The sequence below is a fragment of the Erpetoichthys calabaricus genome, chromosome 1 (assembly GCF_900747795.2).
Source record: "Erpetoichthys calabaricus chromosome 1, fErpCal1.3, whole genome shotgun sequence".
Taxonomy (NCBI): domain Eukaryota; kingdom Metazoa; phylum Chordata; class Cladistia; order Polypteriformes; family Polypteridae; genus Erpetoichthys; species Erpetoichthys calabaricus.
In genome coordinates, this window is record NC_041394.2 from 268,537,349 (window position 1) to 268,565,002 (window position 27,654).

Sequence of the window (27,654 nt, forward strand, 5' to 3'; positions counted from 1 at the left end):
AGCTAATACAACTGATATAGACCACACAGAGTGAAATGGCCAAATGCGATATACAAATCACTTAATAAATCACTTGTCTTTATTTTGTTGCCTATAACATGGTAGGACAATGAGGTAGAATATTTAATTTTACAGATGTGGGAATTGACAAGTGGGGCAAAATCGATAAGCAGAGTTGGTCATTTAAATAGTCAGACAAAAATTAAGATGCAAAGGAGAAAGCGGACAGTATGTTTTATAGACAAGGAAGCTTTACTAAATTAACAAAGCTAAATGTGCGATAAATGTATTAAAACTAAGTTAGCAAAACTGTATTATTATCAAAAATAGTTTTTTAAACTATCTGGCCATTTTTTTTGTTTAGTTTTATTTTTCTAAATATATGACTACATCTCACATCTCTTTCTTACACTGAAATCAAGTTCAAAGAGTAAGCACCAACCATCTTGCATGACCCTTATGTAAACTACAGGCATTAAACAGAATTGAAATGATGTATGTAGCAGTCATTGCTATGCAACTAGATAATCTTGACAATTAGAACATAACCAAAAGGTGCAAAACTGTACCATGAAACTGAAATGCATTGGATAAAAAGATTTTAAGTGGACCTGATGAATTCTAAAATGAAGAAAGATGCTTATGACCCGTGTTGTACTTAACTCCATATTTGTCAAGTACTTGCCATTATTCTTGCTGTATTTTTGACAGACTCTGCTCAGCCTAGTATCTTGATCATTTGTTTTCTGCCAATAAAGAATTTAAAGTATCTTCTATGCTTAAAATTAATCATATTTTATTCTGTTATAATAAAGAATATGGCTCATATTTACAAATTTGGAAATATAAAACAATAGACAAAATCCAAAATAAAATATTTATTTAAAAATATTACATATCTACTTATATATCTATAGATATGTTTAACAAATTAGGTTCTATTTTGCTTAAATATTATCAATTCAATGAAATAGCATGGATATATTAGCCTAATAACAGATGGCAAAAGAAATAATAAATTATCACTTAATAAAATAAATGGAGCCACTTCTGGTTTCTGAATAGATCTTCACAGGCTCTATGTAGCTTTTAAAACACATTTGTTGCTTTTATGTCCTTGTCACTTTGGTCTCTCCATGTTCCTTCAAATCCACATTTCAAACCACTCCATTCTGTTTGCGTTCTGCTTAGTAATGGGGCTGTCATTGACATGTAAGTATTTTAACTACAGGGTTTCATCTTCCTGAACATAGTTAATAGATGATGTTTTAGAAGAATTTTTGGCAAGTGATACTTAAACCCAAATCTTTGCATTAGAATTTTTTTTGTTGTTATGAGTTCGAGCTTTCACTCTCCAAAATATATCAAGAATTATAAAAACAACATTGAGAGGTTAGTCTTTTAGCCATAGGTCCCCAAAACTATGAAATGATCCAACTGCTTCGGTTAGTGATGGTCCTTTTGGTCTTAGCTTTTAAAACCCAGACTAAAGACTCACTACTTTAATTAAGTAACATCTCATTAGAGCTGCTAGGTAGCATATTCTGTTTCTATTCTTGGTAGCATTCTCAGTGTCACTGCTACCCATCACAAATGACAACAAAGTGATTGGAGTCATGGAATCCAAGTATGGAAGAATTTAGTCCTATTAGACTTCCCCAAACATATACTTTGTGGCGGATGGCCGAGAACCATGCCCGGCCGGGACACCCCTTTGACAATAGATCCGGGGGGGAGCAGCCATGGGATCCACGCTACGACCCCCAGAACACTTGGTGACAAACCACCTGGGTTGCATCGGGGCCACTATCCTGGAACACCGGAGCTCATCCCTGTTGGGCTCCGTGGCCACCGCCAGGGGGAGCTGCAAGGCTTCCTGAGCCCGTGTGGGTGGTAACACAGCCACACCCGGAAGTGCAGCCTAATTTAGGTTAATTGCCACCTGAAGCACTTCCGGGTGAGCTATAGAGGGAGCCTGGGCCAATGCTCAGCACACCAGAGTCAGGAGGAAGAGGACAAAGCTGCCTGGGAGGAGTGGAGGAAGAGGAGTGATTTTGGGTTGTTTTTAGTGTTTTCGTTTAGTGTGTTTTGGGACTGTGGTGTAGCTGAGGGACACGGGGAAGACGTGATCCCTCAAATGAAGAAAAACAAAACCTTTATTTTCATTTTCACCTGTGTCTCTGGTGTCAGTCTGTGTCCGGTCAGTGCCAACCAAGCTCTTCTGCCACAACTCATATTGTAGAATATCCGAGAGCGGCTGAGAGAGAGAAGCTGGCCACTAGTATTACAAATGTTTCTGTTAAAAAAGCCTTCCGAAAATCACTATAAATAATCTTTTATGCACCTTATTCTTATCGTATGCTTTTTCTTGTTTTTCACATAGAATTCCAGCCTATTAATGAAACACAACTGTCCTCGTCTGAACACATGCTGAGTATTTGCTAATACTCCTGTTCTAGAAATGTGCTGCTTGATAGTTTCCTTAATAACCATTTCCAACATTTTTCCCTGTGATGCATGTTAAGTTTACTGGTGTATAGTTAACAGGATCAGCCCAATCACCTTTTTTATACAAGAGGATAATAGTCCAGCCTTTAGGAATTTCCCTAATGTGCAGATATTTTTCAAAAATATGTGTCAAGTGTTTATATACGTACTCACATATTTCCTTACACACTTGAGAATAAATATTAAATGGTTATGGTGATTTGTTAGATTTCAGCTGATTTCATCTAAACAGTACTTCTCCCTCAACAATTTCCAAGTCACTAAGTACCTCCTTAGCTGTCCCTGTTATTTTTGGGAGGTAACTGACTTCTTCACATGTATAAAATTCAATAAGGTGCAATTTCAAAGCATTTGCTTTTTCTCTGTCTGTATACTCTAGTATGCCTTTACCATTCCTAATACTCCACATAATGGTGAAGAAATATCAGCATGGCGTGATATCAGAAAAATTCCATTTACTGCATATTATTATATTGCCTTTTTATTTGTCTGAAATTTCACTTTCCATTGCCATTGTGTATAACAGTGCAAGTCCCCAGGCACAGTCTAGCTGCAGTAAGTAAAATATCCTCACTGATCCATACTTCAAATACGATATTTTTAGTTACGTGTACCAAATAAGGGCAGCATGGTGGCGCAGTGGGTATCACTGCTGCCTCACAGTTGGGAGACCTGGGGACCTGGGTTCGCTTCCCAGGTCCTCCCTGCGTGGAGTTTGCATTTTCTCCCTGTGTCTGTGTGGGTTTCCTCCAGAGTACTCCGGTTTCCTCCCACAGTCCAAAGACATGCAGGTTAGGTGCATTGGCTAATTCTAAATTGTCCCTAGTGTGTGCTTGGTGTGTGTGTGTGTGTGTGTGTGCATGCCCTGTGGTGGGCTGGCGCCCTGCCCGGGTTTGTTTCCTGCCTTGCACCCTGTGTTGGCTAGGATTGGCTCCAGCAGACCCCCGTGACCCTGTAGTTACGATATAGCGGGTTGGAAAATGGATGGATGGATGGATGATGGATGGATACGCCAAGTAAATTCAGTACTCAGGTTGCCAGATAAGCGCAATCAGAAACATGCATAGTTTTACTCTGTTTTAAACTGAAATGTTTATATTGTTAAATGTCAGTGCTTAAAAGGATATATAACAAGTGAAAGAATTTTGCAGAGATTTAGACACTATCATGTAATTGCTCATTCATAAATGTCACAAAATGTATGAGGAAATTTACATGGGTGAAAAATACCAAAATGTGTATTAAAGACAAAAATAATTTATAAAAGCAAAAAATAATTTAAAAGTGCAGCCCAAAAATAAAATTATATTAGTAATGGAAGATGTAGTAGGTAAAGTCAACATTAAAGGAATAATAAGTTACAAGAAAATGCAGCATGACATTTTGTGTATCCAAACACAGTGTTAGCATCCAAAAGATACATCAGGGTGCGACAGGTGAATTTTTTTATTCCAATCGGAATCTGATTTTTAATTTTAATTCTCTCTTTTTGTTTTAATTGGGTGGACAATTACAAGTGGAGGAACTACAAGGACACTGACCAAAACAAGGCCATCTATAAAGAGAAAGCTCAATTACTAAAATCCTCTTTTCAATAATATTTCAGGACACACCTAAATACGTGGTCAAGAAGAAAACAAGAGCAAAACCCTCCTAATTTTGCAAAGAAAATCACTTGTTTTTCTGTAATTTCTTTTTCAAAGCTCAGAGGAGTTGCAATTGCTGCCTTGATGGAGGTGATTGAACTCACCCACTGGCACCAGGGAACCTGACAATGGCAACTGCACATTTCATAATCAGTGTGTGTCTAATGTAATTAGTGCAATGTACTTAATAAACAATGCGAAATAAAAAAAGATGTTCAAAACATCTATAATCTGTCAAAGCATGCTTTCTTTAGAATAGGTGCCAGTAAGCATGTACTACATCGAAATTTTGAAATAATTAAAGAGCTACAATGATTTAAAGAAAGTTCCCATTTTCTGCAAGTAATTGTCTTAAAGATGACTGCGAGAATTACAGTACAACAGTGTACAGTAGTCGAGTCGAGCAAATTAATGAGCCCCTAACAGTTGAATAATAAATGCCAGATATTTAGCAAGAATTAGCAAGAACAAGCTGACATCTGTTAATACTTTTTTTCTAAAAGATCATGGAATAAACAGTATGTTTATATATTGTAAATCATGATGTAGGTCACTACAGTTTGTTACCTCATTTATTAGGATCTAAAGGCTGTGTTTTGAATAGGATACTTTTTATGCCCTAAGTTCTATTAGAATTTTGAGAACATCATTTGTCAAGGTTATATTAAGAAATTTGCTCTTTGTTCAAAAAATATTTGAAGTTGTATAATAACAGAGATTGATTTTTTCTCTTATTAAAACCAAGTTTGAACTCTTGAACAAAGGTAACAAAGAAGAAGCACAGTAGTTAAATCCACTTTTAAATATCCATTGAAATCACTCACATGAGAGAAATAACATTCTAGTCAGGTTTTGTCACTGCACTCTAATAACATGAATAATCAACCAAGCAGGGCTCTCTTCCTATAGTGCATTCAGTTTTGAAGGCAAGTGTGAAAAACGTCAGTTCTTGTTTCATATCACTTCACTTGTCAAGGACTAAGCCGATTAAATATATGCTATTCTTTTGGATTCACAACACTTGTTTTTTAGTTTTTGATGAATACAGTATATGAATTCTCTAGTAGAGCCTTTACATTCCTTCACTCTATCAAATATAATTCATTTCAATAAAAGAAAAAAAAGATATAGAGAAACCAAACAAAAAGTGCTGTGGTTGAATTTTAATAGCAAACCAGTGCAAAGGTCTTTTGTCATGATGTGGACTTGACAGTATCACTTTATCCTTGTGAAAAAAGAGTCTCTGTAGTAAACACTCATATATGAAACTTATGATACACTTAATATAGAATAAAATGCTACACTGAGACTTGTTTGACATGGTCAAAAGAAGCTTGATCACCATGTACAGGAAGCACTCCAAAATATCATCTGTCTTCATCATGCCCTTCTCCCCTTCAGTCTCTTGGACCATTTATTAAATTGTTGGAAACACCTTCACAGAAATGCAGTTTGAAGCCAGAATACTATATCTATGCTGTAGAAAAACAAATGTAATATTAACGTTGTAACTCAAAGCACAAATTGGCTTATAAGGAACTTGGTCTGAAATTTCATGTATCTGTCAGGATTAGACAGATAGGGTCTCATTAAATTTGGTTTTTATTAAATATTGTATTTTTGCCATCACCATTATTTAATGTATTTGGTTGTCATGGGCACAACCATTTTTCAGAATGGTTGGTCACTTTGACATTACATGTCACTAGACAGTCAGTATTCATTGTGGTGGCCATGTTTTATATGATTGTTTCACCATTACAGGAGCATCCAACTTTATCTAGCACCAGTTTTAAATGAAAGGGAATCAGGAGGACACAATATAGAAATAACAAGCTGAAGGTCATAATCACCAAACACAAAATGTGAACCAAGAATTGAAATCATTGAAACAGTGCAGGATATTGTAGCAAAAAGGGGACACGTAATCGAGCAGATATTAAACATAATCAAGGGGTAGAAAATAAATATTATTTATATATTACAATTATTATTATTAATTATTTTATTTTTATTAATATATTTTTTCCATAAATATGCATTAAATAATTCCCAATAGTCTATTCTCTTCATTTCATAGCTTTTCTCTTGGTTGAACTGCTTCTAGTAGTGTATGTCTGTGTTGGAGCTTTTATTCTATCATATTTTAACAATCATGTGTGCCAGGGTAAAAGAAATCTGCCTTGAGCCTTCAGAAGCAACAGTACGGGCACTTATAGCTTAAAATAGATGGCAATGAAACTGTTTTTTTAACCAATCAGGTTTTGAGTTGGGGACACCAGGGCCATGTAGCAGGCATACGATAATGTTGGCATTTTCACATCCTGTGATCTGTAGCAACATGCTCAAGCTAAAACATATTCATGTAGATTTAATAGCTGTTTTTTCAAACCACAATGCATGACGGAGGAGAGGAAATTGATTTGGTTGCTGATATACTGTACTTTCAAAGCCATTTTCAAGAAGGACATTTCAAGAAAGGCTGGACATCGTGAGAAAAATCAGCCAACCCCAAAGCTAGCAAGCCCGTCTCATCCGGGGAAAGGGTTTGTTCACCACTTTCAATCCAGTAACTACGAGTGGTACCCTTGACTCACAGCCTGCGAGGAGCACTACAAATTGTATTGCTGGAAATGGCTGTTATTTGCAGCAGATCGACTTGGTGTTTGAAGCCACATTGGATTTGCAAAGTTGAGTTGTCTAACCAAGGCAGCAGCAAGACACCAAAGCACAGCCAGACACTTACAAGCAACCATGCTTTTGAAAACTTTTAGGGAAACCCAAGTGGATCTACAGGTCAATGAACAAGTGCACAGAGAATGGAGCTCCACAACAAAAAAGATGAAGAAAAATAGGGGAATTTTGAAAAGACTGATAGATAGTTTTATTGTTTTGGGTAAACAGGAACTTTCATTTAGGGGACATGATGAAAGCACAGGATCTACAAAAAGAGGAAACTATTTGGAGCTTCTTTCTTTTCTTGCAGAAAATGACACGGACTCACATTACCACCTGTCCACTAACAAAGTGTTTAGTGGGACATCGGGAAAAATACAAAAATGACCTGATTAATGCTATTGCTGAAGCGATGAGAGAAGAGAAAAAAAGGGAGATTAATAAAGCACCCTTTGTACTATTATGGTGGATGAGACGACAGACATGAGTAATGCGGTGCAGCTCACACTAGTCCTGCATTCTGTGATGGACAGGAGTGGTTTGTTAGATTTGAAGATGTTACTAGTGGCAGGCAAGCCAATGACATTGCTGCTCTTATTGTCTGTTTCTTGGAGGAATATGAATGTCTGGATAAAGTTTTAGTACAGTGTTTTAATGGTGCAGCGGTCATGTCATCTGGTTTAAATGGGGTGCAGATTAAAGCTAAGGAGATGGCACCGATGGCATTATTATTATTATACACTTCTATGCAAATTTGCTGAATTCAATACTGACTCAATTTAAAATTTAAAATCTTTTTTCCCACCTCAGTGGACTGGCTGAATTTTTCTCCAGATCCCTTTGGCACATGCAACTACTGGATAATATTTGCCAGCAGCATCTTCCTCATGTGGCACCAACGTGGTGGCAATACTTATCAAGACTGGTCAGTAAAGTGTTTGAGAAGAGAGTTACACTAAAGGAGCTCTTTCACCACATACTGGAACATCATGATTAGTATGACAAGGACTTTGTGCGTTGTGTTTATGGATTTAATGCGCGTCTGGATGATTTTGAGTTTTATTTTTGCTTTAATGGGATTTTTGAGTATTCAGAAGTGCATATTGCAATATTACAGAACAAAACATTGGATGTACAATTTTGTCTAGCAAGGGTGAAGGAGTTTTGTGATACCATTGAGCGAGAGAAAGCCCAATTTGGTCAGATCTATGAGGCTACTGTGCGCATCTCAAGTGTTTTGAGCACACGGAGAGGCCCAGAACAAGGAGAGCAGTGCGCATACTACCGCCAACTCTACAGCAATGTTCTGGACAACATTCTTTGCCAGATACAGAATAGATTGAAAAATGAATGTTTCTCTCCCTCCTCGACCTGGGTGACCTGGAAAATTTGGGTGAGAGCATGGGGCAGCTGTACACTTTGGCATGTTTGGCAGTGACTATCCCTGTGTCAAATGTTTCTGTTGAGTGGACATTCTCAGCCCTAAAGCGAATTAAAACTTACACCAGAAATACAACTAGACAGACTCAACTTTCAGCATTAGACTCCATGGGGATCGAAAAGAAGCTATTGTTGGACCTGAAATGCACAGATAACCTGCTGAGTGATTGAACTGTTCTTGAGGAAACAAACGAGGATGGATTTTGTGTACAAATAATCAGTATTTTTGGCAAGTACAATGCATTTTATTTATATTTTTTATATTTTTGTCATTTTATTAGATTGATATTGATGCTTCTGCTAAAGATGATATACAAAGTATGATCAAAAAATACAGTGAATATTTTAAAAAAGAAACGTTTATTGCAGTAAAAGATTTACAACTACTAGTCACCCACAAAATACTCTCCTCCACTTCGAATGCACTTATCCCAACACTCCTGCCACTTTGCGAAGCAGTTCTGGAAGTTTTCTTTCGAGAGTGTCTTTAGTTGGGCTGTCATGGCTGCCTGGATGTCCTCAATGGATTGAAATCGTTTGCCTTTCATGGTCATTTTCAATTTAGAGAACAGCCAGAAGTCACAGGGTGCCAGATCCAGCGAATAAGGTGGATGCGGACACAGCGTAATGTTTTTATTTGGCAGAAATTGACGTACTAGAAGAGATGTGTGACAAGGAGCGTTGTCATGATGAAGAAAGAAACCATTTCAACATTTTCCTCGGTTATTGATGTTGAAGGACGCCCTGATCTTTTCTTGTCTTCAACCAAGTCAGATCCATTAGGAAATCGATCAAACCACTTGTAAACAGACCTAATTGTCAGTGCAGTGTCACCATAAACCAATTTTAACATCTGATGGGTTTCCTGAGCTTTTTGCAATTTGAAACAAAATTTCATGTTAATGCGTTGTTCGAAATCCATTATTAACGACAAACTTGAAAACACACTTGAACAGTGGCTCACAAACGACTGACAGTATCAATCAAGGTGAGAATTGTCACAAACTAGGCTCTAGGACGGTCCTGTCAGAACCTGCATTGAATTGTTTTGCGTTGCTCTTGGATGGTGCTCTGCATTAGCATTCACCGTACTTTTTGATCACACCTCGTATGTGGTGCATCTGTGGCTACAGTGAAAGGAGACTTGTTGAATTGTGTTAACTGGGTTTCTTGCTTTAGTAATGGCATTCATTCTTGTTACATGATATATCTGTCTGTGATGAAATGCCCTGTTATACTGCTTTTCTGTATAATATTGATGTTTTCTATAGCCATGGCATCATAATGATGGTATTAAGAGGTGGATTAATTAAGGTTGGACACCACTGAAGGCCTAAGTGTGAAATGTACAGCCAGAAAATGATATACATATATAAGAAATACTAACAAGAACAATCACAAAAAAATTCTTTTTTTTTTTTTGAAGGAATCTGAAATGTCAAACGGTAATAAAATGCATAATGCTGACTTTTAAACAGTTGTGTTAGTGACATGTAACCTCCGGTCATTTTCAAAATCTTTAAAAAAACACATTAAAAAATTCGGATGTGAGTGGTGGGGGAGGGTACAAAGCAAAAAAACAAAACAAAAAAACAAATGTGATTTATTTAAATTCCTGGAAACAATGTTTAATAAAACTGAAAGGACCAAGGAACAGTCTGAAAAAATTAAAGTCATCAGTGAAAACATAACAGCAACAGCATCAAAGCGACATGTCTTGTTTCTTGCTAGTTTTCTCTCACATACCTGTAATAAAGAACTTTCAGAGTTTTTCTATATTCTGCATATTCTTGTATTTGTATTAAAGGTCATGCACATTTTATATAGCTCCTCTATCTCTTAGCATTTCTTTTTTGATTGTTGTTTATCTTTCTTGTTTCTGCTTTTTCCCTTGATATGCTAACCTAATCAAAGTCATTGGAGGCATTACTGATTAATGTGCTATAAAATATTCCACACCATCTTGCTCAATGTTCTGTCATTCTTCCTGTGTAATTTGGAGGGTTGAATCCATGTAATTCACTAGTTAACCATGTGTAGTTCCTTGGAACGTCAACAGATGTTGCTGTACAGATCTCTTCATTTGTGGATATATTCCACATTGCATTTTATTTAACTTTCTTGTCTGTTGTGGGATAGAGTGGAATAACTATAAATTGACCATCCTTTCTTGTTTGATAGCTAGCTCAACATATGCAGGAAAAACAGAAAAGGATGCAGTTGTTGACTTCATTGAATGAAATATTTAAGAAAGTTTAAGGTTATTATTAAAATAGGACATTTATTTTGTTGGGGCGCATACATTGGTTTGAGTTATTGTTTTCCTCCGGCTAGGACGTTGGATATCTCTGGGTCCACGGTCCTTGAGGCTGATCCTCTAATTAGCTGTGAACCACCCAATCTCACTGAGAGTGCACAGGTGGTGAACCAGCTGAGGGGAGGAAAGGCTGCAGGGATCTGTGGTATCCGGGGTGAACTTCTCCAGGCAGGTGGTAAGGATGTCCTCCTGGCATTGCAAGCAATCTTTGCTTCCATTTGGGAGACTGGCATCATCCCTACTGACTGGAAAATGGGACTTGTCGTCCCTATCTGGAAAGGGAAGTGTGATCACCTGGATTGCAGCAACTACAGGGGGATAACAATGCTCTCGGTGCTGGGAAGGTCCTTGCTAGGGTCGTCCTCAATAGAATCTGTGATCACTTGCTCACCTACCAGCGTCTGGAACAGTCTGGTTTTATGCTTAAGAAGTCTACCATCGACCGCATCCTAGCACTGAGGGTTCTCATGGAGTGCAAATGCGAATATCGGCATAGTTTCTTTGCAGCCTTTGTCGATTTTTGTAAAGCGTTCGACTCAGTTGATCAAGCTGCCCTGTGGGACATCCTGAGGGTTCGCAGGATTCCCTCGAGGTTGCTGGATATCATGGCCGGCCTGTACACTGGTACTGTGAGTCCTGTGTAGAGTGGAGGCAGAACCTCTGCGTTTTTCCCAGTTGATTCTGGAGTTTGTCAGGGGTGTGTTCTTGAGGTTCTTCAGGTTAGGTGCATTGGCGATTCTAAATTGTCCCTAGTGTGTGCTTGGTGTGTGTGTGCCCTGCGGTGGGCTGGCACCCTGCCTGGGGTTTGTTTCCTGCCTTGCGCCCTGTGTTGGCTGGGATTGGCTCCAGCCGACCTCGTGACTCTGTAGTTAGGATATAGCGGGTTGGATAATGGATGGATGGATAATTTGAGTAATCTGTAAATGTATATTGTTTAACTTTAGTTTGCTTTAAAATGTTCGTTCATTTGAACTATGCAAAATGGACAGTAGAATGGTGTATATGTGCATAAGCTATTGCTTTTTTAATAAAATTCAACATGGGAAAAACACTTGGTGATAGCATATATGTTGACTTCCTGACTCAACCTATACACTTACAAGATACTATTTGTTTGTGACTTTACACTATATTATTCATTTTATTTAATTATATCAGTCCTTTGAGATAGTATGGTGTAACAGCTGTCACTGAGAAGCAAGACTGATGTTTCTATTTCTGCCTCCAATGTACTATGAACATATGAACCTAAGAAAATATGAAATTTGAAAAATTCAGTCCATCAAGTTCATAATCCTAATATCTCATCCAGATTCTTCTTAAACGCTGTTAAGGTTTCTGTTTCAGCTACATGCCTCAGTAGTTTGTTCCAGAGTCCCACAACTCTAACAGTAAAGAAGTGCACCATAGCTTCAGTCCTAAATACGCTTCCCCTTCATTTCCACTGATGTGCTCTAGTATGTGTTTCACCATTAAGCCAACAGAATTCTGCTGAATCTGCTTTACCAATGCCTTTGAGAATTTCGTAGGCCTGGATTAAGTCCCCATGCAGTCTCCTCTGCTCGAAACTTAACAGGTTTAATTCTCTGTTAGAGCAAAGATATATCCATAAATCCTGGAGCACTCCTCTGCACAGCTTCAAGTGCCGCTTATTATGACAGCGAACTGACTAGATTTAAGAAATGACCGGGAGAAGAAACAAGTAACAGAAAAGGTTCAGAATTAGGAGATTAAAGACTTTTATAAGTTTTTCATACTTTTAAAATGATTTCATTTAAAAGAACACAGTCTTAGTCAAATTTGTTGGTAAGCTTCTAGTATTCGAAAATCTCTGAAAACACAAAGGAAATATCAGTAAAGGAAGATATATCTGATTCCATCTTTACATTTTTTTTTATTTTAATAAAGTGAGATGGGGTGCTAGTTCTGATTTGGAGAGGGCTGCGTGAAGGTAAAAGGAGGGGGGTTGACACACATCATTTTTGCCCAGGGTGCATTATAAGATGGCACCTGTCTTTTTCATTCTTTCATTTTAACAAACCCATCACAATGGTAAGCAGGAAAAGTAAACAGATCCTCTGGCTACTGTTTTGCATTTGCATCTTAAGCCACCTGCAGATATTATTAATAAGATCAAGGGAGAGAATGTTTCTCCATTCCCTTAAGGCAAGAGAGCACTTTCAATTACAGTTTTCAGGTGAAGTCAACTGACGTGTACCATCAAAGTGTTTGTACTCACTGTAATAAGTTGATCAACTCCACTCGCTGTTTTGGCCAGTGTGACAAGGTCCTCCTGCATTTTTTCAACCCATAACTTTATCCTGTAAATGAAAAAGAAACATGTCCAATCAGATCAAAAGTAAAGGTGGCTAAGAATCTTGATTATAAATAAAAAGTGACATGCTGCCCTCTGATTGGCAAACTGATGCTGCTGGCCATCAGTCAAGGCTCTTTCACATAGAAAGGTCTGCTTTTAGTCTTTGACAAGTCTTTGCATTTTTATCTATGTGTTTTCATATTTCACTCTGTTTTTATTTTGGAAAAAGCGTAACATCAAAATTATTAAATAACTGAAAAAAACAAAACAAAATAATAATAAACCCCAATTATTACCAGAATATTTATTACTTTACAAATAATATTCAATCATTATCAAACTCACTTAAACAGACATTCAGGACTCTGTGCTAACCACATGAAGGGACTCAATGTTATTCAATAGTACAGAACGTTTAAGGGCACAGATCATAACATCAAAACAAAATCATTTTAGACATTCTCTCCATTGGGCAATTTAAGTGTTACACTGGATTATGATACAATGCAACAAAAGAAAGCAATACAATAAGAGTCCACTGCTGTTTTCAGAAGTTTTGAGCCTACACAGTGCATTCTGTCAATATTAAAATGAACGTGACAGAAGGACTGTCCAAACTCAGGATCACAGTCTCCAATTTGTACTTCAAAGGACAGTTCTTGCCTTTAATAAATCATTTTGCTTAAGTATATTCCTTGATTCTGCGCTAATGTTGTAGAATTAGACTCGGGGTGCAGTGTTTGATAACCTTGTGTATAAACAGTCAGCTTATTTCCCTAGGGAGATGTGGTAGGTGGCACAATGTTTAACACTTCTACCTCACAGCTTTAAGGGGTTTGAATTTGATTTGCAGCCAGGTCTGTGTGGAATATGTGGGCTTAACAATTGGATGGACAAATCAGTAAACTATTGAATGGATGGACATAGCCTTTCTGGTGCTCATTCTAATATAACAAAGTTACAAAAATAGGTGGAAAAATTGAACTTTGATGCAACTTTTAACAAACTTGTGAAGGCCTTGTTATATTTTTTCTTATTTTAAGAACTCTCTTCCTTGATTACACTTTGCTGCTATAAATGCTTGAATATAGTTTACTTTAATAATAAACTGACACCAAAGCAAATGACAGATGTCTTTACAGGACTACTGGTTTCAGTTTCAACAGTATGCCCCTCAGCATAAATGGCTACATTAATGAAACACATTCCGAACTAAATTTAACTTCTTAACAAGTTAAAGGAAACAAATGTACTTTTTATAGGAAAGTAAAGAAAATTAGGATTAGATATTTTGAGAGTGACATAGCAACTAGAAAAACAAAAATATCTCAACGTTTTAGTGAAACTAAACAGCAGCTACAGCAGTCAGGAAACCGATGCTTAATACTCAGTTCTATTCAAATAATGTATGGCCCTCTTCACTACTTACACGACCAGAACACTTTCACACATTTAGAGCAATAATTCAATAACAGTAAATTACAAAACACATACAGACACATAACAATGTAAACAAACAGTAACACAGAACTCAGTCTCAGTAGCCAAATCTAAACATTCAAATTCCCATTAAGATAAAAATTAAGATATGGCAGTTATCATTAGACTAGAGGACAGTCATTTTCCTGCTGTTTGCTCCAGGCATGTTTACAACAGACAACTCAAAGATTTGTTGACATTGGCCAAGTGCCTATCACTCCGTAACCACATTCCACATTAGCTCTATAACTTGAGGTGAACCTCGACATGTTTTGACCTTCATTGTAAATCTGGACAGTGTTTATCTGTTTTGGAAAAGCGCTAACCCAATAAGATGTTAACTCACTTAGCAATGTGGATCGAGTTAAGTAGAAGAACGAGTTACATTTACACATTGAAGGAACTATTAAAATTTACATTTATTTGCTTAGCAGATGCTTTTATCCAAAGCAACTTACAAAACAGGTCAAAATACTTGAGTAATAAGATTCTGGGGACGGTTTGGGAACAAATGTTCCAGAACAATGGTAGAAAATTGATTTCCATTAAGTGAAAAGATTAAAACTAAATATAAGCTAGATGCAATTCCCACATTTACAAAACCTAACAGCTATCAGTTAGACAGAAATTCACCAAACAAGAGAGTCTTCAACTAAGTCTTGAATACATTGAGGGAGTCAGATTTTTGAGTGGAGGGTGGGGGGCTCGTTCCACCTGCCAGGAGCTACACAAGAAGAGTCTGGACTGAGATTGGAGATGGCAACACCAGACACTGTTCATCACCAGATTTGAGTGACATACCAAGATGCATAAAGTAAATATTTACCTTAAAGAATACTTTATTATTTTTTCAGACATCCAGGGAAAGATACAACAATGATAAAAATGATTAAATATACTGTTTATTCCAGTAAAAAAAATAAGTGTACTTTAAAAAACAGTCAATGATTTATCCTCACAAAATCTCTAAGGAAAGAAAAAAACAGCTTTCCACAAAGTAGAAGCAGAAACTCAGAAGTCTTTGTCACCCACAGTAAGATCAACAAGATCAAAAACAGAAGAGAAGTGAGTCGGAAGAAATATAAAAGTGTTCATAAAGAACAGGTGCATCATAAGCATGAAAAACAGATGCATAATAATCATGCAAGATATTGTAATTCATGTGTTTGATGTTTATTTTGAAATGCAGCCAGTGTGTTTTTTAAGAGCACTGTAAGTATAATGAATGATGTAAGTTAGAACTATTGTCCTAAAATGCTGTTGTAGTGACTTCAGAAGCCCATAAAATAAGGCTTTACAATTATTTTGCCTTGATAAATAAATACATGGGGGTATGCATTCAGCATCAGCCTGAAATAATGAAATTCTGAGTACAGAAATATTTTTCAAGTGAAAGAATAATTTTTTCACTAGATTTCTAACATGGTTCTAATGACAAAATTGAATGAACTATGGTCTCCGTATTTTAGATAAAAAAAGAAGCAAAACAGTGAAAGAAAGAAGAATGTGTTTGTAGTATCTGTTAAAAGTAAATGGACATGTGGAATTCAACTGTCATGCTCAGCAATCTCCGATGCTGCAAACCTGCATATCAAACTGTAAATTCAAGTTCTGTTGTACACACATTGACAAACCTGCATACTGTATATTCTACACATTTTTGAAATATGCCCTGTAGCTTCTAAGTGATTCTGCATATAAACAACGAGAGTTAAATTCCGTAAAATTTTCCACCAAAAGTAGCAGCAATCCAGATTCTTTTTGTTCTCATAAAAGATGAGGTTCACTCTTAAAAATGTTGGTTCTTTAACGGCACTATATTGTTCTTTACTGGGTTGTGGTTCCTCATAGAGTCATTGCTTGACAAAGAACCATTTCATTCTGGGAAGGGATCTTTGCATATGAAGTTGGTTCTTTGTATTTTGAAAATATGTTCTAATATGTAGAAAAAATCTTTAATGTAGGGTAGTCCACGTGGCAGAACACTAACAGATTAAGAAAATCGGGACTTAACCTGTGTTACTGTACATATGCAGCAGTCCCTTTGAAATTAATGAACCATTTTTATTTCACAAATCTGTTACTGTCTATTCCTGGTTATTTACTGTATGGAGCCTGGTATGGATCTAAATAAATGTAGGTTCTTTCTGGAACCTTCATTTGGATATTTTGTTTTGGGAACCGAAAATGGTTCCTCTTTGGCATCGCTCTGAGGAACCACTCTGGCACTTTCATTTTTAAGAGTGTACTGGCTGAAACAGAATCTTTGTGTGACGGAAGTTATATTAAATTTACAGCAAGTAATATATTGTACGATTATCGTTTTTTTCTTTTCTCATTTTGTTTTCAAATTGTGAAAAATGAGTCTAGAAAATATTAGAAAATATTTTAAACATATACTACCCAGTCAAGTCCCACATTCAAAAGTCACGTATTATGTAAAGGCTGACCTTTTTTGGACAAATTGAATTTTCCTAAACTGAAGATTGAGAACAAATGGGCCACAGTTAGTGGAAAACACATTTAGCCATCTGTTTAGAAAATCAAATTACTGAAATGTATTCGGAGGTGCCAGCTGTGTTCGGCAGCAGTGTTCTTCTTGTACTACATGACATTTATCAAACAGATCCAACAGCTGAAAACAATAAACTGGCCATGAGCTCATTATCCACATAGAGTCAGCCTCCACCAATTCAATATTGGAAGCCTGATTACACTTTCACTTGGGGCGTGGCCAAAACTCAGATAAAGATTATATTCTGTCTGTCAAAGGCTACATTTTTAAAATGTGTTATTAATAATAATAATAATAATATAGTAAACTTATATTTTAAGCTTTAGTACATACTAAATTAAGTTGACTATTGTGGAACTGTTAATGTTTCACTTACTCTTAAATCTTAGAAACAAGATGTTTGAGTAAAAATAGCTTTTAGACTCATAGCTGAGAAAACATTAATTGATTATTGCATGTACTTGGTGCCTTTCTCAGGGATTCGCATACAGTTTCTAAACATAACAAAAAACATCAAGTAAATAGCCAAATCACCAGTGTTAACTAAAGACTTTTAAGTGTATATATTTTCATATGTGCACATTACTTTGATTTTTAAGTGTGCATTTAACACTGATAATTTTGCTGTGTAGCTGGCAGGAAAATGAATTGTGTGGTTATCTGTACAGGCTGTGTAACACTTCATTTTTTTCCCCCCAATGATGAGGCAAATGATGAATATTTAATAACACAGCAATGAACTCATACATATTTTTGCCTGTCATTGGCCCCCATTTCCTCTTTATGACTAGTGCTGTCAAGTTGGTGACCTGACCTCAAGCAATCATCATTTCTGCCAGAATTTCCAAGTTCCATGCAGCTCAAGCTCAATCTGTAAAGAGTGAGCAAGCTCTCAGAGGCTCTTTTGAATTCATAACAGCAGCTGCTGTCTGGCACCTTTCATTATTGCTTATATTGATACAAAATAGGTATCCTGCTACTTAGTCAATATCAATAATGGCATACTAGTTTGCGTTATCTTAAACTCAAAAGTCCAGCTTCATAGCCCTTAAAGTGTGCAAACTAGTGGCTAATGAGTCAAAAAGCTCAGTTTCCATAAGTAGCTCATTTTTAGACCCTGAGCAAAATGGTGTAACATTTTGTATAAAATAAGATTCTTTTGACATATTCTGCAGGTGAAATGCGATGCTGTTCAAAAACTACACTGTTTGGAGCACAGACAGATTTAGTGATACAATCATACGGAGGTGAGGTCGGAACCAACAATCATGGGATTGAAGTCCATTTTCCTAGTCACTTCTAAACATTCCACATTAACATGATATACAGTGCATGCTACAAAGTTAGAACATTTAGAAGTTTACAACAGTCTAGATGAGAACAGGCCATTCAACTCAACAAATCTTGCCATTCCTATCCTCTTAACTCTTCTAAAATAACATCAAGTCTAGTTTTGAAGGTCCTTAAAGTCCTACTGTCTAGCACAGTACTTGGTAACTAATTCCATGCACCTATGGTTTTCTTTGTGAAGAAAAACTTTGTAATGTTTGTACGAAGTTTACCCTTAACAAGTTTCCAACTGTGTCCCCATCTTCTTGGTGAACTCATTTTAAAGTAACAGTCTTGATCCTAATTCCCCTCATAATTTTACACACTTCAATCATGTCAGGGCAAAGACTGGATTGAGATGAAGACTGGACTCCTTCAGTACTGCATCACTTCAGTTATCGTTGGTTTGACTTTGTGTCGAATGAATGGTTGCTCACAGATTCTCAAATAAGGCACATTACCTGCATTGCGAGGGGCATCAGTTACGGCACTATGGCCATGTGGCACAATTCCCCAAAGGTGGTCCATCTTGAAGGATCCTAATTGTTAAGGGCCCAAGCAGCTAGACCAGGCCAAGGGGATGCCCATGTAACACCTGGCTGTGGCAGATACATTTCCACAGGGTGGGGCTGAAGTGCGTGTCTGCCTGGGGGGCTGCCAACCAGAATTTCGAGCTGTCTTATCATGTAGGGGAGTTGTGGAAATGCACTGTATGCTTCTCAATCCGGCTTGACCTGAATCATGTCTCCTATTAATCTTCTGAAAAGGCTCAGCTCTTTTAATCTTTCCTCATAACTTGTCACCTGTAGCCCTGAAATTAGCCTTGTCACTCTTTTGTGGACGTTTTCCAGTGCTGCAATGTCCTTTTTGTAGCCTGGAGACCAAAACTGCACACAGTATTCCAGGTGGGGCCTCACCAGTGTGCTATAAAACTTGTTGAGTACAACCTTTTTGAACTTTTACTCTACACAATAAATTAACATTCTATTAGCCTTCTTAATGGCTTCTGGAGACTGTCTGGCAGTTCTCAGTGTCTTTCTCTTAAGGTGTTCTTTCAATTTTCAGACCCCCAATTGTGTATTCAAACCTAACATTTTTACTTCCTACGTTTAATACTTTACATTTACTTACATTAAACCTGTCACAACTCTGTGCAAGTCTGTATGCCATCCAAGTCCCTCTGTAATGATTCAATGGATTCTAGATTATTTGCCAATTCACCTAACTTAGTATCATCTGCTAACTTAACCAGCTTGTTACTTAAAATAATACATATAGTGGTGGCTCTGAGGCTAAGGATCTGTGCTGGCATCCTGAAGGTTGCTGGTTCGAATCTCTGTCACTGCCAAACGAGATGCTACTCTGCTGGGCCCTTGAGCAAGGCCCTTAACCTTCAATTGCTCCAGGGGCGCTGTACAATGGCTGACCCTGTGCTCTGACCTCAAGGGGTATGCAAAAAGATGCGTTTCACTGCGTGTTGTCCTATATAACTATGTATGTGACAAATAAATAGAGAATTATTATATTAATAGTACATTTTATTTATATAGCACCTTTCCTATCCAAATCATTTGCATATATATTAAAATTAGCAACGGCCAAAGCACTGACCCCTGTGGAACAGTACTCTTAACATTGGCCAATTCTGAAGAGGTTCCTCGCACCATCACCCTCTGCATCCTGGGTCTGAGCCAATTTTCTACCCATCTAAAAACATCACCCTGAACTCCCACTTCTTCTGGTTTGATGCCCAACCTCTTGTGTGGCACCTTATCAAGTTAAGATGCTTTGCTAGTACTTTTAAACAAAAGCTCCATCTTTTGTTTTAAAAAGCTCAGTGTTAGACTTTAACTATAGGATGATTCTTTACACATTTGCAATGTGGTCATCAGCCTAACGTTTCCATCTTTGAGATTTGGGAAAGAACACATTAGCTGAGTAATCCACACAAACCAAAGAAGAATGTATTGGGATTTTTTGACCCAGGACTCTAAAGCTGTTAGGCAGTTGCTGTAAACCTTTTTAAAGGAACTGATTTAAATAACTTTATTAAAACATGACATATATTACAAGGGTGGTGTAGTGGACATTACTGCTACCTTACAGCTCCTACAACCTGGGTTTACTGGTTGTGTGCAGTTCATATATTCTTTAACTGCCTCAATGTTTTTTTTTCTTTCTTTCTCCAGGTAACAATTTTTCATTCCACATCTCAAATAAGTACAGATTAAGTTACTCCAGTCCTGCCCTCAGATTGGCTGGCACCCTGTCCAGGTATGGTTTGTGCCTTACAGCCAATATTGTTAGGAGAACAAGAAGCTGGAGCTTATCTTATTTGCAGTAAGTGGGCTCAGAAAATGAATGTGTTTCTTGACTTTTTTCTTCTCCTACATCGTTTTCAATAAATCTTTAAGAAAGGTTTAGTGCTTTTCCACAGATTCAAATGTTTGTCACGGAAAGAGCTCTATAAACAATTATTATTTTGTTGCATTTAATAAAAAAATGCATTATTTAAAAGCAGAATCCAACCACTCTGTATTGCATTATTTAAAACCAAAGTGAATGGCAAATCTTTAGATGGAGACCCCACCCCACTCCATTTCCTTTATATAGATTGTTATTTACTGTGAATGAATGAAAACTAACAAGAAGTGACTAGATGTTGCACCTGGGAAAGGCTACAGTTATTTTCCCATTACGCCGGGACATCATTAACAGAGCAGCTTGCTTTAGCACCATGCTGATGAAATAGTAAGCCTTAAACACGCCGGCAATCCCGTTTCTTGTTTAACAACTGCCAGATGGATGTCTCAGTGACACAGCTTTAGCACAGAATTTATTTACAAAGCTCTTCCATTCTTGATTCCTTTTAGCTTGTTATTTCCTTAATGACAATCAGCATTTCAGCCCAATAGCACAGTCAGGTATTTTGCTAATATCCTTAATATCTCATTAATATGGTTACTTTTTTAGCACACAAATAACTCCTTTGAAACAATACAATATCACACAATATAAGTTTTGTATAGGACTAGGATCATGTGGATAGATTGAACAGGTACAAGACATTAAATGAAAATGCAAGAAATGAAGATGACAACAGAAAAGTAATACAGAAATGCAGCGTGAGTGAGCACAGGAAGCAGAAAAGTCTTCAGGACCGAAGACTAGAAACAGTAAGAAGGTATGAAGAAGAGTGGTGCTTTTTAGCTTCATATTTTTAGATAAGTATGATACTGTATATAGACATTGTTTTTAAAGCATGGGCCTTTGAACTAAAGCTGCACAGTTATTGTATATTATTATGAGTGGGTGAATACAGCAGCCCACAATGCAGTACTGTTTTCAAGTTAAAGCTCCTGAATAAGATGGATTTATTTTTTCTAGGAATTACAGCTCCTGTCTTCTTTAATTTATATCCAGTAGCACATTTCCTGGTATTAATCATCTTTGAGTAAATTATATTATTTTCTATATATTCATACATACGTATTTTGCATAGTGGATTAAACTGCTTGCTCCAAGGTGGCCGTGATTATTAAACATCAAGCCTTCTCCTTTGTCTGTTGTTTCACTGTTTGCCCATAAAACTATATTAGATTCTTTTTCATTGAAAACTAAACAAATCTGTATTACAGCTAAATTGCCAATTGGGCACTGATTTCATCAGATTTATTTTTTAAGAACCAGGTTATCAAAAAATAAATGCTAAATTTGATATCTGAATTTCCTTTTCCATTGTCCTGGGTATGAATCCTGTTCTCAGCGATTGTCTATGCCAGTACACTTTGCCAGTTTTCCCCATATCTGTGTATGTCCTTGAGTACCTTTGGTTTCCTGCTATATCCCAAACACATGTGCTGTATGTGTGGTTGGGCGCCATCCATGACTGTTTACCACCTTGCACCTAATAATAATTGAGCAAATCTAAGAATGTCATGCTAGTTTAAGTCCATGCTAGCTGTGGACGGTGTGGTCAGTGACAACAGGAATGTGTATGACTGTGCTCCACAAAATACTTGTGTCTCATCCAGAACTGCAAGCTTCAGACCCCTTACTGTTCCAAAACAATTAGGAGGAAGTGCAGTAAATGGATGGATAATTTATTTGTACTTCTACTAAGGAAGGACAGCATCTTATCATCCTGAAATTCCACTTATGACAACATCTAAAAGTATTTCTACAACTTTCAGAATAAACATATCTTTTGATTATGACTATCACATAATGGCTAGAACTAATGATATATCCTCCAGGAACAGGGTTTTGAATGTGTGAAGTTTGCACATTGTTTGCACAAATTTTCTCTGCATACTTCAGTTTCAACCCACACCTCCAAGGCAAGTGTGTTAGATTAATTGCTTATTCTAAATTCACCTGAGGTAAAATGAACTGGCATCCAGTGCAGGATGGGAAATCTACTCAATTCTATAGACCACCAATAACCCTGTAATTGCATTGTGGTTAAGGCTTGGACTTCAGACCTTGAGGTTTTGAGTTCAAATCTTGAACTGACACTGAGCAAGTCACTTCCCCTGTTTGTGCTCTAATTAAAAAAATAAAACAAATGTAAACAATAGTATTTCAAATGTTTGATAAAAGCATTACTCAAATAAGTAAATGTAAATTCACCTCAGGGTTGGAGCCCATTCCAGCAGCACTGACAAGAAACAACCTATTCACATAGTCCCAAACACAAGTCAGTTTAGAGTTACTAGTTATATTAGATTATTTATTTATAAAATCACATTTTAAACAACAGAGACTGTGCCAAAGTGCTGTACAAAGAAGCATTAAAACAAACACAATGCAAACAATTAACCTAACCTGCCTGTTATTGGAAATGTGAGACCAATGTTGAACCAAGCATGCTGGATATACAGTATGTGGCAGAAGTGCTAACCACTGAGCCACCTTTGACAGTTAAGTGACTAAATAAAACTCAGTGAAACAAAGCCATTGATGTTTTAAGCTAAACTCCTCTGGGTGCATTAGAAACCACAAATCTAAGTCTTATTCAGACTTTCCATTTTAATGAAAACGTTTTCACACAACAACCAAAACAACATGAAAATCGCTCCCTTTGGTCCTACAGAGGAGAAAGCAAGGTCAAAATTCCCATTTCTAAGATCTTGCTTTTTATGTCTGGAATACTCTGAGTAAATGCTATATCTTTCTTAGATTTTAATTTTGCTAGGTGTGAAATTTGAATTGAGACAATGATTGTAATTGACTTATACTTGAAATGTTTATGAAAAGCAACAGTAAATGTATACTGTAGGCTTTCAAATGCAGTATCTTACATTTGCCTGGGAACAAATTGCTGCTTCTAGATCCAGTTAATTCACACATTGAAGCTGCATATGTATTGAGCTCTAAGTTAAAGCCAATCATACCAAAAAGTCTTTAGATTGACAGTATCATTGGGCTTCATAAAGGTTGTTATGGACTGATCATGTAAGTAAAGATAATTTCTAAATAGATCACATGCAAAAAATAAGAAAGTAGAATAATACATTACAATTATGGCCTAAAGGAAAGCTAAGCGTGGTGGCACAATGGACAGCATAGTTGCTTAATAGCTCCTGGCTCATTTCTCAGCAGTGGTGGAACTTGCAAAGGGCAACTGGTGTATTCATATTAGTTTTTGGTCTCCTCATACCTGATTGAATGTAAACCTTAAGTTACCCAAGTCTGAATGTGTATATGACCATGGCCTATAGTTAGATGAAACTCCATTTTGCTCATATTTGCACCTTACACCTGCGTAACTGGTAAGGATTTCACAGCTTCATAAGTTTGAATAGAAACAGTTTGGTTTTAAATAAGATGAATCAAGATATGAACAGAAATGAAGAAGGGAAGATGTCAAACTGTGTAGATCTGGGTTAGTTTAATTTACTTTTGGGACTTATGTTTGTATGAATCATGGAACAAAATAGCAATTCAGTAAATACTGTATAGATATCTGCCACATGCATGCTGTTGTTAGCAGAGTCACCATCACAATTATGTCCCTAACTGAGATCAAACTGAAATGCAAATTCAAGTAAAGTATCTAAAAAATACTTAACCTCTTTGTCATTTTTGTAAATTATTTTACTCAGTTTTAGTAGGTTCTATAATTACAGTAGTTAGATATAAAAATGAATACGAAGAGTCACAGAACAGACTCTATAGCATGTGAGATACAGATGTTGACTAAAATTAGTCTTCAAATCTTTCAGATCATCAGATCATTATGAAATCTGCTCAGTCCACTTCAGAGTTGTAGGAGCTGAAGACTAACCTTTAAAGAAGAACCTCAAAGGTTAAACTTCCACTGGACCTCAGCTCTTTATAGCATACACCAAACCACAGCCACCAACTAATAGCAGGAAGATTTAAGCTCACCTATTGGAGTGTGCAGGAGAAACCAACAAAAATAAAACCAAATTGTATGGTTCTGGAAAATGTTAAACATGCTCCCACCACTAGTGCCATAGTTTTGTTTATGATACTCCATAGTTTCTGGTATATATGATGGCCAAACAGAAAGATATTAATAAATTTAAACTAGAAAATTGTATTACTGTAATATGCAAATGATTACATTCTAGCCCAGAAGCCTCAGTTCATATAAACAATACACATTTGGAGTATTCTTTTCTAGAAAACAGAACAAAGCATTATCAGAAATATTTTTTGCAATTGCTACTGAACCTCTGTCTAGTTGTCTCTGGAAACAGTCTGAAATAAAGTGGATTGTGAGGAAGAAAACAAAAAAAAACATGTGTCTATGCTGATGACCCAGTGACCTCCATCATAGATCTAAACTCAACCAGTGCCACATGTATTAAACGCACTGGAGAAAGCTTAAAGAATTTCTTGATACAAAAATAAAACCAGACTTCTTTCCATTGATTGTCTTAGAACAATTTCAAGTATCCTAGAAGTTATAGTCAGAAGACAAAGGGTCCCATTCAGATTTCAGGCAAGATGTGAACAGGTGGTCATATCTTCATTTCAGTACAGCTAGAAGAAATGATATTGTTAAAATGAATTGCCTTCTGAAGTTCTGAATTCTCTTGTACATTATCTGTTTATCTATTGTAGTGGACAGCCAGGGACCTTACCCGGCTAGGACGACCTGATTATGGAAGGACATGGGGAGAGAGTATTTTCAAGACTGATTCTTCCCCAGACTAGCAGAGTTCCAGTGGGGCCACCCTGATGGGGCCCATGGCCACCGCCAGAGGGCACATGGAAGTTTTCAGGGTCCTATTTGGCAGCACTTATGCCACTCCAGGAAGTGCTGCCGGAAAGAGCTTCCAGGTGTCTTATAAAAAGGGGCCAGTCACCAGGAGTCAACGGCCAGAGTAGGGAGGAAGAGGACAAAGCTTGAGGAGGAGTGGAAGCGGAACAACTGACGACAAGAGGGACTGTGTGGGGCCCTGTGAGCATTGTATGCTGGATTGGATCAATAAAACCGTGTCTTGTGTGCTAAACTAGTGTCCTGTCTGTCTGTGTTGCATTAGGGCAGTTGTACATGCCCTGGGATTTCACACTATCTATCTATCTATCTATCTATCTATCTATCTATCTATCTATCTATCTATCTATCTATCTATCTATCTATCTATCTATCTATCTATCTATCTATCTATCTATCTATCTATCTATCTATCTGCAAATTGTTTTCTTAAGATAGGCTGAATATTAATTTCATTCATCCGGAATACAAAAAGACCAAATATTTAAAACGCAATGAGTAAAGCAGATAATTGCAAGACACCACCTCAATTCCAGTTTTACTACTGGGTTATTTGTTTATCAATAAAAAAAACACTTGTTTAAACTCCTCTCTGCAAGCTTTGCTTTGTGATCCAGTCATTAATAAGTATTGCTAATTTACTAGCAGTTTTTTGTTGTGGGAAGCTGAACTTTACAACCTTTCAACAATAAACCCAAAGGTTAAACAGTATAAGGACCCTACATATATGTAATTATCAAATATTTTTTTTTTTTTTTAAATCACAACCTCTATTTTTCCATTCATTTTCAGAAGCTTATTCTGGCAGCACTGGGGGCAAGACAGAAATCAGCCATGACATACTCATTGCACACATCCACATTTACCCACACTGGGCCAATTTGAAGTCATCAATCAATACCAGAATAAAAAAAGAAAAATCCACATTTGTACAAAGAATTGGCAAACTCCACATAGATGTGACAGGGCTGGGATTCAAACTCGGTCCCCTGAAGCTGTGAGTCTTAATTGTTGTTTTCTTAGTTTAATATTGTTTGGCAGGAGCGTGCATTTGACAACAAAAAGTTTCAAGGTCAAATCCCACTGCTGGCTTACTGTGTTATCCTCAGTCCATCTTAAACTGCCTGTTTGTAACACAGCTGTATGTACAAGGATATCTACAGGACATCTTACTATACAAGCAAAGTGTTTTGAGTATGATGTTCACTCTAAAATGTACATTGTAAAACAAACTTAAATGTACTGTAAATTTAACATAGACATACTTTTTTGTCTAACTGTAGCTATTCTGGTTTAAGTTTGCCCTTGTCAGAATCTGTCACTCTTTCAAAAGCTAAGCATAATGATCAGTTAGTCATTACACATTAAATAAAGCTAAATATAGATAACACAACATTGTCAGACCTGGTTAATCCAATTTATTGTCATAGGGTGGCTAGAGCATAACAAGGCAACTATGATTTCAAGACAGATACTGACTCTGGACAGCACACCAGTTCTCTAATCAGAAATCAGGCACAAATTACTAAAAGTAACAGTGTGCATGTCTGGAGTAGTAGGAGTATTTCAACACAGTAGAAAGATTGTCAGAATGTGGCTTGTTCTAGTATTAAAAAAATACGTTCACAAAGGTACAGCCTAACTTCATCCATTTATCCTTCCAAATAATTTCAATTCAATATTAAACCAGCCTACTGAAAAATCCTAGCTTTGTCTGAAGATATTTTTTTCACTTCAGGAATTAATTTTGCTAAACTACTTTTTTTTTTTTAATAATTAGGTTGTAGAGAGCCAGAGACTATTCCAAAGCATCAGGACAAGGGCAGGAAGCAACTGTGCACAGGATGTCGATGCAGAGTTTCCAATAAAGTTAACAGTCATTTATTTTCAGATTCTTCTGCAGTATGAGTCTTTCATTTTTCTTTTTCATACTTGAAACATTGGAAAGTTAAAAAGGATCTAGCTCCTTGTACATGATCAAGCAGGCTACCCCATCACAAGACACGGTCATGCACATTTACATGCTCATACAAACTTTTACAAGAAATTACATTTAACCTAAAAAGAATTTAAGATAAGTAATAGCAAATACTGGAAAACTAAGGAACAAAACAGAAAAATAAACAATGAAATAACTGCACTGTATATAGCAGTTGATTGGCAAATTAAGCAATG

General features: G+C 36.8%; 1 protein-coding gene across 1 annotated transcript in view; it reads right to left on the reverse strand.

The window, feature by feature from the left end:
* Positions 1 to 27,654, reverse strand: part of LOC114661741 (voltage-dependent calcium channel subunit alpha-2/delta-1) — a 754,616-nt gene that overhangs the window by 624,367 nt on the left and 102,595 nt on the right. Inside the window, 1 exon segment of the mRNA XM_051920004.1 lies at positions 12,827 to 12,908. Coding sequence (XP_051775964.1) covers positions 12,827 to 12,908 — 82 coding nt within the window.